This window comes from Pseudophryne corroboree, chromosome 9, assembly GCF_028390025.1.
Source record: "Pseudophryne corroboree isolate aPseCor3 chromosome 9, aPseCor3.hap2, whole genome shotgun sequence".
NCBI classification, from domain to species: domain Eukaryota; kingdom Metazoa; phylum Chordata; class Amphibia; order Anura; family Myobatrachidae; genus Pseudophryne; species Pseudophryne corroboree.
This window is the reverse complement of record NC_086452.1, coordinates 196,109,806-196,120,421: the sequence shown is the minus strand read 5'-3', so window position 1 is coordinate 196,120,421 and position 10,616 is coordinate 196,109,806. Positions and strand designations below refer to the sequence as shown.

General features: G+C 39.5%; 1 protein-coding gene across 2 annotated transcripts; it reads left to right on the top strand.

The window, feature by feature from the left end:
- Positions 1–2,666: 2,666 nt before the first annotated feature.
- LOC134957846 (uncharacterized) lies at positions 2,667–10,139 on the top strand. Of its 2 annotated transcripts, none has more exons than XM_063940062.1 (2): positions 2,667–6,001; positions 7,230–10,139. In XM_063940062.1, the coding sequence occupies exon 1, from the start codon at positions 3,050–3,052 to the stop codon at positions 4,268–4,270; it is 1,221 nt and encodes a 406-aa protein (XP_063796132.1). In that variant the 5' UTR covers positions 2,667–3,049; the 3' UTR covers positions 4,271–6,001; positions 7,230–10,139. The 2 variants fall into 2 exon arrangements, with proteins under 2 accessions (XP_063796132.1, XP_063796131.1); XM_063940061.1 differs by having other exon boundaries at positions 5,193–6,001.
- The last annotated feature ends 477 nt before the right edge of the window (positions 10,140–10,616 follow it).

Genomic DNA, 10,616 nt, shown 5'->3' with positions numbered 1-10,616 from the left:
GGACCGAGTGGCACAATTGTTAATAATACCCATTTTGATAGAGCCTATCCAATTGGGAGAAGCTCCAACCGAACTTACTGTTCGAGGAGACAAAGGTTTTGGTTCATCTAACACTGTGAATGTAGGAGCAAAAATCTGGGTACAGAAGCCTCAAGGGCCGCCTGAACCGGCTGAGGTTATAGCTGTGGGAAAAGACAGAGTACTCTTAATAATGAAACCAGGGCAAGAGAAATGGGAATATGTACCTCAAGAAAAATGTTATTTGCGAGAGTAACTTACACTGATTTTGTACCTATAGATTGTCGTGAGGCTCAGTCTTGGAATCCTTGGAATTGTATTATTGGTTGTCCCCTCTAGTACATGGACACCTGGATTGAAGATAGAGAAACGAGAGTTGCATACTGTACGGTGGGGATGGAACAATGCCACCATACCAAGAACCCAAGATAATTTCACTTGTCAGGCCAATCAGCGCTGCACTAATATAGTAAATATAACAATTCCAGGAACGATGTGGGCTGGACCGCCTGATCCACAAAGAAACAGATATCGACCTACATTTGCCTTACATCAGTCAGAAGGCAATATCACAATTAATGCTGCAGTAAATATAAGTTGCTGCTCCAAACCTTATAGGTTCCGATTTCTCCCTAAAGAAGAGAAGAATAAAGAATATAAGAATTGTTCTAAACAAGGAGCAACCACATTTCGGTTAGCTGTAAAAGACGTTTTAATTTTGGTATGTCATAATGCTACTGAAATAAAAAATCGAACGTGGTGGGCACAAGATTTAATGTTTATTGATATCAATGCATCACGAATCGATATTGGACATGTTAAAAGATTACCATCTACATGTGAAAATGTAGGTACACAAGCTCAAAAGACTGTGTTAGTCACACATGTTGTTTTCCCTCCCAATAATAGACAATGTATATCCCGGCAACGACGTGCCTGGTATGATACATTGTTGGGAGGATATGGGACTCTAACAGGAGTATTAAATGGAATAGATATTGAAACATTAGCCAATAGGATGCATAGCGCCGGTAGTAAATTAAATGACGGACTTACATTACAAGCAAAATGGATGCCTACTATTTTTCAGCCAGCCAAAATATCGGCTGGAATAGATACTCTAACGAACCAGCTAATTAATGCTAGTAATGATTTTGCTGTTGGATTTGATACCAACATTACTAAATTTATAAATTGGACCGTCTGTACACTACAGACTATGTATGAGCACCAACAAAAAGGCGTTATGCAAACTATGCTAATGACCGGAAATGAACAAGTATGGAGAACAATTTTTAATACAAGTGTGTCCAGGGACGCTTGGATACACTTGGAAGCTGCTAAAATGATTTGTAATGACACCGTATGCCAAGGTATTTTAACTATGTATAATGTAACCAAAGTTATTCAAATGTGTAAATATATTGTAATGCCTTTGTTGTTAGGACCATCTGGTGGAGAATGGTACTGGTTCCCCACTATGAAAGGAGAATATATAGATGAGAATAATAGAACTCATGATTTGAGTATTTGTACACCCACTTTACAAGGCAAGATATGTAGAGTACAATCTGCAGTTTATGAACCTTGCTTATTAGAGAATGGAGTAAATTTATGTAAATGGATAGTTTTACCTTTGTCATATACAATGATGATGGAGGTAGCCCCACAAGAAGTATGTTTGGTAACTGATACACCAGCCATACCTGGAATGGTAGTTCCATTTTCCGGATGTATTAGTAATGTTAGTTCCTTAACCTGGGAAAATGAGACATTTATATTGTATGCTGACCGTGAAGAACATGTTGCAAAATATTGGAGTCCACAAAATTTAAGTATTCCCCAATGGGATTTGAAGTTAGATAAACTACATAAAATTATGAAACAATCCAAAGTTATTGAAGATCATATCAAATATCTAAATCAATCTATTGTAACTCATCAAGTGACAACAACAATAATTGCTGATCAATTACAGAAAATTGGTTCTGATGTCCAGGATGCAACTTCTCATAATTGGTGGGACTTGTTTACTGGATATTCTGCATCCAATATGCTAAATTTTCTGATACATCCTGTTCTCATACTGTGTATAATAATAATAATTTTATCTATTTGGAACTGTGTGGTATTTTACCGCATATGTTGTAAACGACAAAAGGTTGTAATGGCAAGTTATACGTTATAATTGGAATCAGTCAAGGGCCGTTTGTGATACGAGTGTGATATGAAAAGGTGAGAGTGGGGTTTTCTGACTGACTTCCATTTTGTGCCGCAGTAACTATGCCACATAATGACAAGAGAATAGCAAGGGTGTTTGTCTTATGAAAGGGTGTTTGTCTCATGCTAGAAGAAGGATTCTTAGAATAGACAAGGACTCGTGTTGTTATTTTCAGTTTGTTATAGACAAGGACTCGTGTTGTTATTTTCAGTTAGATAAGATGTTTCAGAACCCCGGAATGTACCCACATATGGATAGATTGTGTTTTTAGTTTTGTATAAAGGACGGGGAATGTTAGGGGAATTTCGGAATCCACCTGAGACGCTAGCAGACGTGCTGCGTGTGAATACCGAATTTCCCCTTGAGACGATCGTCCTGAGATTCCCCGATCCAAAATGCTCAAGTGATGCTACAATATTCGGTAAGATATTGATGTAGTTTCTTGATATTATACCTATATTTATGATTATGTATTAATACCTGACGAAAATACTATAAGAACTAATAAATTATTTACTATTGAGACATAAAAGTGTTGTTTGTTTTGCTGCATTAAAGTGTAAGCCTGTTCTGGGCAACAGTGAGCGCAGAATGTATTGAGCAATCTCACACACCCTAGTTCTATACAGCGAGACATTTTTGGCGTAGTCGGCAGGATCTATGTTTTCTTATATCTAGGTGTAGGATACTGATAGTGTAAAACGCTTTTGTACAGTGGTGGGTCCTGGCCAGACTTACCTCTGTGCAAAGTTTTGTCAATTGGCAGGTTGCCAAGTTTTCGCCGATATATAACAACATAGCACGGTAAGGATGTTTCGTAAGGGAAAAAAGGCTGGAGCGGAGCAAATCACCGTCCCAGGGTGGACTGAAAGTCCCTACAATATTATAGCACAGGAGTTATTAACGTCAGGTTTAGCAGAATCATGGGATGGTAGACTCAAGAATGCAGAACCCCTCGATGTTGTACAGGTACTCGAGGGGGTCCCTGCCAAGGCAGGTGATGTAATGGCGCTGGGAAGACGGTGCTGGATACTAGTATCAGCATACCGTAAAATGCACCAAAGATATGAGCAGTTACAATCACGTTATTTAGATATAGAACAAACAGTAATTGAACAACAAGGAAAGATAGGATTGTTACAGTGTAGCAATCAGATGTTATCAGAAAAAGCCCAGAAATATCAGATTGTTGCCGAGAAGGCTGCTGTTAAAGTAGCCCAGAACAAATATAAAAAAAGAAAGGGAAGGGTAAACACCCGAAAAGTACGAGCAATTATTGCTTCTGCCGATCTTCAATGGGATCCCGATACATGGGATGGTGATGTATGGGATAGTAGTAGAGAGGAGGAGGAAGAGGACAAGGGGGGATGGGATCCTCCCAATCCTGTCATTGACCCTCCTGGGGCAAATGCTTGTCCTGTCTCGCGCAGGCAATTAACTAAGGTTGCAGAAGGTGGAGGGCAGGCAGTCCTCAAAGAGAAAATGATACTGCAAGATTTCACTCAAAATGAAGTTATGGAACTATTGACCAAATTTTCACAACGCCCCGGGGAAGGCGTCCTTACCTGGCTGGTCCGTTTGGTAGAGGATGGCGCTGGAGGGATTGATGTAGATAGACAAGATGTTGCAAAATTTGGAACTCTATCCAAAGATAGGACAATTATGAGGGACGCACAGTTATGGTTCGCCAGAGAGGGTAATGCTCAAGTACAAACTAATCTCTTAACAGTGGTTGCATACGGGGTAAATTCCCGGTACACTGATGAGATACCTACCTCTGACAAACCATGGACAACCCTCAGAGAGTGTGTTCAACGATGTAAGGAAGAGGCTATGAAAGCCGCTGTGCTTTTAGAAGAAGCCGCTGAATATTTACAAGGAACGGTTTCAGTAGCAGCTCGGGCTAGGCTTGTGAAGACAGCTCCCCCTGCATATAAGCCAGTGGTTCTGACATTATTAATTTCTATGACAGATCAAAGATGGGAAGATGTAATCGATAAGATGCGGGAATTGCAGGACATGGGAGAATAGAATAGGGATAGAGCAGAGTCAAACACTAGAGGAGGGAGTGGAGAACAGGGATACAGACAAACCGGCAATGCAGATAATAGAGTATCCAGACGGGAAATGTTCCAAGCTCTTTTGAAAGCAGGAATAGATAAAGAAACCATAGATGGAAAAGATACTCCCTATTTATGGAAATTGTATAAGCAAAAAATTTTGTCGGGCAAGAAAATTGCTTTTGCAGGGAATACCAGTGAGAAAAAGGTAAAAGAATTTAGGGATCAAGAAAAAGCAATTAAGGGAGGAAAATTGCCTGACTGGGAGATGTTTGAAAAATTATATCCCTGGGAGGATATTGCCGCTAAAGTAGCAACATGTTTGAAGCCTACTGCTCCTCCCGAGGAACAGGAAGATTCAGAGGGTGATGCATAGGTAGCCAGCCAAGCCCCTGTATGGATTCGTCATGATGAGAGACCTTATGTCAAATTAGGAATCCATTGGTCACGGGGCAATGTACAAGAGGTCCCCGCGTTAATTGACACAGGGGCGGAGGCTACCCTAATATATGGAAATCCCAATAGATTTAAAGGACCCGAATTAAAATTGCAGGGTTGGGGGGTCGAGTAACTGAAGGGGTACAGGTGGAAATACCTCTAAAAATAGGAAATTTACCTATTAAGAAATGCCGAGTACTAATAGTACCCATTAGAGAATATATTATAGGCATTGATGTTTTAAAAGGACTGACCCTTTATTTAGATACAGGAAAATTTAGTTTTGGAGTCAGAAGTAATTGTATTCAGGCCAGACCTATTGTGGTGGGAAAAGTAAAAATGCCCCCAGTACATGTCCCACCTGCAACTAAATTAATTGCAATGAAACAATATCGGATACCGGGGGGCCATCAAGAAATAAGCTAAACCATTAAAGAATTAATGGATACAGGGGTGGTACGATATACCACTACTGCTTGGAATAATCCGATATGGCCAGTGAAAAAGAGCGATGGCTCCTGGCGCATGACTGTGGATTATAGAGAACTGAATAAATATACACCCCCATTGACAGCCGCGGTACCGGACACAATAACTATTATAGAACAAATACAGGTGCATCCAGGGACCTGGTATGTCGTACTAGATCTGGCCAATGCGTTCTTTACAATACCTATAGAAGAGAGGGCACAAGACCAGTTTGCCTTCTCTTGGATGGGTAGGCAGTACACTTTTTGCCGATTACCGCAGGGATGGATACACAGTCCCACAATCTGCCAGAGAGTAGTAGGGGAACATTTAGATGAATTCAAGTTACCAGCTAATATGCAGATATCACATTATATCGATGATATAATGATTCAAGGAAATACTGAAGAACAGGTCAAAGAACAATTAGACTTGTTAATAAAACACATGAAAAATAAAGGGTGGGAGATTAATCCCGCCAAGGTGCAGGGATGATGAGCTGGAAGAAACATGATTGGAAAATTCATGGGAAAGAGTTATGGGGAAAGGAAGTCTGGGAGGACATTGAAGTTATCACTAAACAAACAAAAGTAACTGTATTCCATGTTGATGCACATGTACCATTAGACTCACTTGAACGTTTGTTTAATTCACAAGCAGATGCACAAGCCGCCATTGCTAAGTCATCTCAGGAGCCAGTGGCAGGAGAGACGAAGGAATTGGAATCATGGTTACAGGGTACAGCCCTTTGGGCACACCAAAAGAGTGGACATCTGGGAGAAAAGGCAACTTACAGGTGGGCGCAAGAAAGGGGTATTCCCCTCACATTGGACATTGTGAAATCTGTGATTTTACGGTGTCCCTTGTGTCAACACTCTCAAAAGAGGGAAGTGCCCCATACTGTAATGGGTCATATTGGAAGAGGTAAGTTACCTGGACAAATCTGGCAGATGGACTTTATTGGACCCCTGCCAGAAAGTCGAGGGTGTAAATTTGCATGTACAGCAGTAGATACATACTCAGGATTAATGGTAGCTTTCCCCTGTAAAACTGCTACACAATGGAGTACTATTAGGACACTTGAGATTATAGTACAATATTATGGTATGCCCTTACAGATTCAAACAGACAATGGTAGCCATTTTACAGGACAACAAGTAAAAAATTATGCTCTTGAGCATAATATTGAGTGGTTGTACCACATACCTTATTACCCGAAAGCGGCAGGGTTAATAGAAAGAATGAATGGATTATTAAAATCCACTCTGAAAAAAGTTAATGGATCTGATAAGTTTGGGCAATGGAGAGTTAATATCTCAGAAGCTTTACAGATAATAAATAACCGACCATTGACAGAATCCACAACTCCTCTGATGAGGATGTTGACCCCCAATTTATCAATCAAGGCAGCACATAAAGTAGAAAGCCTTATTTATTGGAAAATTCACGAAAAGGCGATAGAACCGTAAAGAGCTACGCCAATGTCGGCAGGGTTAGACATGTATGCTATAAACCCTGATGTTATTGTTCCTTATGGGATTAAGGTTATACCTACGGGGATAGGTTGCAAAATGCCTTCTAATCATTATGGACAGTTGTCAACCCGTTCTAGTATGGCCAAGAACGGAATAATAGTGATAGGAGGAGTAATTGACCCCGACTATCAAGGAGAAATTAAAATAGTTGTGATGAATTTGAGCCCAGACCCCTGCGTAATCTGTGAAGGGGACCGAGTGGCACAATTGTTAATAATACCCATTTTGATAGAGCCTATCCAATTGGGAGAAGCTCCAACCGAACTTACTGTTCGAGGAGACAAAGGTTTTGGTTCATCTAACACTGTGAATGTAGGAGCAAAAATCTGGGTACAGAAGCCTCAAGGGCCGCCTGAACCGGCTGAGGTTATAGCTGTGGGAAAAGACAGAGTACTCTTAATAATGAAACCAGGACAAGAGAAATGGGAATATGTACCTCAAGAAAAATTTTATTTGCGAGAGTAACTTACACTGATTTTGTACCTATAGATTGTCGTGAGGCTCAGTCTTGGAATCCTTGGAATTGTATTATTGGTCGTCCCCTCTAGTACATGGACACCTGGATTGAAGATAGAGAAACGAGAGTTGCATACTGTACGGTGGGGATGGAACAATGCCACCATACCAAGAACCCAAGATAATTTCACTTGTCAGGCCAATCAGCGCTGTACTAATATAGTAAATATAACAATTCCAGGAACGATGTGGGCTGGACCTCCTGATCCACAAAGAAACAGATATCGACCTACATTTGCCTTACATCAGTCAGAAGGCAATATCACAATTAATGCTGCAGTAAATATAAGTTGCTGCTCTAAACCTTATAGGTTCCGATTTCTCCCTAAAGAAGAGAAGAATAAAGAATACAGGTTGAGTATCCCATATCCAAATATTCCGAAATACGGAATATTCCGAAATACGGACTTTTTTGAGTGAGAGTGAGATCGTGAAACCTTTGTTTTTTGATGGCTTAATGTACACAAACTTTGTTTAATACACAAAGTTATTAAAAATATTGTATTAAATGACCTTCAGGCTGTGTATATAAGGTGTATATGAAACATAAATGAATTGTGTGAATGTAGACACACTTTGTTTAATGCACAAAGTTATAAAAAATATTGGCTAAAATGACCTTCAGGCTGTGTGTATAAGGTGTATATGTAACATAAATGCATTCTGTGCTTAGATTTAGGTCCCATAACCATGATATCTCATTATGGGATGCAATTATTCCAAAATACGGAAAAATCCGATATCCAAAATACCTCTGGTCCCAAGCATTTTGGATAAGGGATACTCAACCTGTATAAGAATTGTTCTAAACAAGGAGCAACCACATTTCGGTTAGCTGTAAAAGACGTTTTAATTTTTGTATGTCATAATGCTACTGAAATAAAAAATCGAACGTGGTGGGCACAAGATTTAATGTTTATTGATATCAATGCATCACGAATCGATATTGGACATGTTAAAAGATTACCATCTACATGTGAAAATGTAGGTACACAAGCTCAAAAGACTGTGTTAGTCACACATGTTGTTTTCCCTCCCAATAATAGACAATGTATATCCCGGCAACGACGTGCCTGGTATGATACATTGTTGGGAGGATATGGGACTCTAACAGGAGTATTAAATGGGATAGATATTGAAACATTAGCCAATAGGATGCATAGCGCCGGTAGTAAATTAAATGACGGACTTACATTACAAGCAAAATGGATGCCTACTATTTTTGAGCCAGCCAAAATATCGGCTGGAATAGATACTTTAATGAACCAGCTAATTAATGCTAGTAATGATTTTGCTGTTGGATTTGATACCAACATTACTAAATGTATAAATTGGACCGTCTGTACACTACAGACTATGTATGAGCAACAACAAAAAGGCGTTATGCAAACTATGCTAATGACCGGAAATGAACAAGTATGGAGAACAATTTTTAATACAAGTGTGTCTAGGGACGCTTGGATACACTTGGAAGCTGCTAAAATGATTTGTAATGACACCATATGCCAAGGTATTTTAACTATGTATAATGTAACCAAAGTTATTCAAATGTGTAAATATATTGTAATGCCTTTGTTGTTAGGACCATCTGGTGGAGAATGGTACTGGTTCCCCACTATGAAAGGAGAATATATAGATGAGAATAATAGAACTCATGATTTGAGTATTTGTACACCCACTTTACAAGGCAAGATATGTAGAGTACAATCTGCAGTTTATGAACCTTGCTTATTAGAGAATGGAGTAAATTTATGTAAATGGATAGTTTTACCTTTGTCATATACAATGATGATGGAGGTAGCCCCACAAGAAGTATGTTTGGTAACTGATACACCAGCCATACCTGGAATGGTAGTTCCATTTTCCGGATGTATTAGTAATGTTAGTTCCTTAACCTGGGAAAATGAGACATTTATATTGTATGCTGACCGTGAAGAACATGTTACAAAATATTGGAGTCCACAAAATTTAAGTATTCCCCAATGGGATTTGAAGTTAGAAAAACTACATAAAATTATGAAACAATCCAAAGTTATTGAAGATCATATCAAATATCTAAATCAATCTATTGTAACTCATCAAGTGACAACAACAATAATTGCTGATCAATTACAGAAAATTGGTTCTGATGTCCAGGATGCAACTTCTCATCATTGGTGGGACTTGTTTACTGGATATTCTCCGTCTGCATCCAATATGCTAAATTTTCTGATACATCCTGTTCTCATACTGTGTATAATAATAATAATTTTATCTATTTGGAACTGTGTGGTATTTTACCGCATATGTTGTAAACGACAAAAGGTTGTAATGGCAAGTTATGCGTTATAATTGGAATCAGTCAAGGGCCGTTTGTGATACGAGTATGATATGAAAGGGTGAGAGTGGGGTTTTCTGACTGACTTCCATTTTGTGCCGCAGTAACTATGCCACATAATGACAAGAGAATAGCAAGGGTGTTTGTCTTATGAAAGGGTGTTTGTCTCATGCTAGAAGAAGGATTCTTAGAATAGACAAGGACTCGTGTTGTTATTTTCAGTTTGTTATAGACAAGGACTCGTGTTGTTATTTTCAGTTAGATAAGATGTTTCAGAACCCCGGAATGTACCCACATATGGATAGATTGTGTTTTTAGTTTTGTATAAAGGACGGGGAATGTTAGGGGAATTTCGGAATCCACCTGAGACGCTAGCAGACGTGCTGCGTGTGAATACCGAATTTCCCCTTGAGACGATCGTCCTGAGATTCCCCGATCCAGAGTGCTCAAGTGATGCTACAATATTCGGTAAGATATTGGTGTAGTTTCTTGATATTATACCTATATTTATGATTATGTATTAATACCTGACGAAAATACTATAAGAACTAATAAATTATTTACTATTGAGACATATAAGTGTTGTTTGTTTTGCTGCATTAAAGTGTAAGCCTGTTCTGGGCAACAGTGAGCGCAGAATGTATTGAGCAATCTCACACACCCTAGTTCTATACAGCAAGACACTCCCACTGCCCCTGTCTTCCGGGGTCTATGGGCGCAGCCAACTTCTTTCCAGTCAACTGACCACTACACAGCCAATAGGAGCTTAGTTCCTGATTCTCCAGAGGACTCAGCCAATCAGCAGCAAGCAGTATCAAAGAACTTCCTGTAGTGCTGGTAGGTTGCCAGTGCAATGTTTCTCACAGCCTGTTCTGTATACAGATCCTCTGTGCTTTCTGAAGACTCAGGGAATGAACAGCATTCATTCCGAGTCTTCTTCTGGGAAAGCAAGCTCCTGTCTAGTATCTAGTGCTAGTTATACTGGTTCCAGCCTGGTTCCAAGTAATACTGGTTCCAGCATGAATCCAAATAATACCGATCCA

Excerpts from the sequence above, each read along its gene's own strand:
- LOC134957846 (XM_063940061.1), top strand. The coding sequence starts at position 8,169 with ATGTTTATTGATATCAATGCATCACGAATCGATATTGGACATGTTAAA.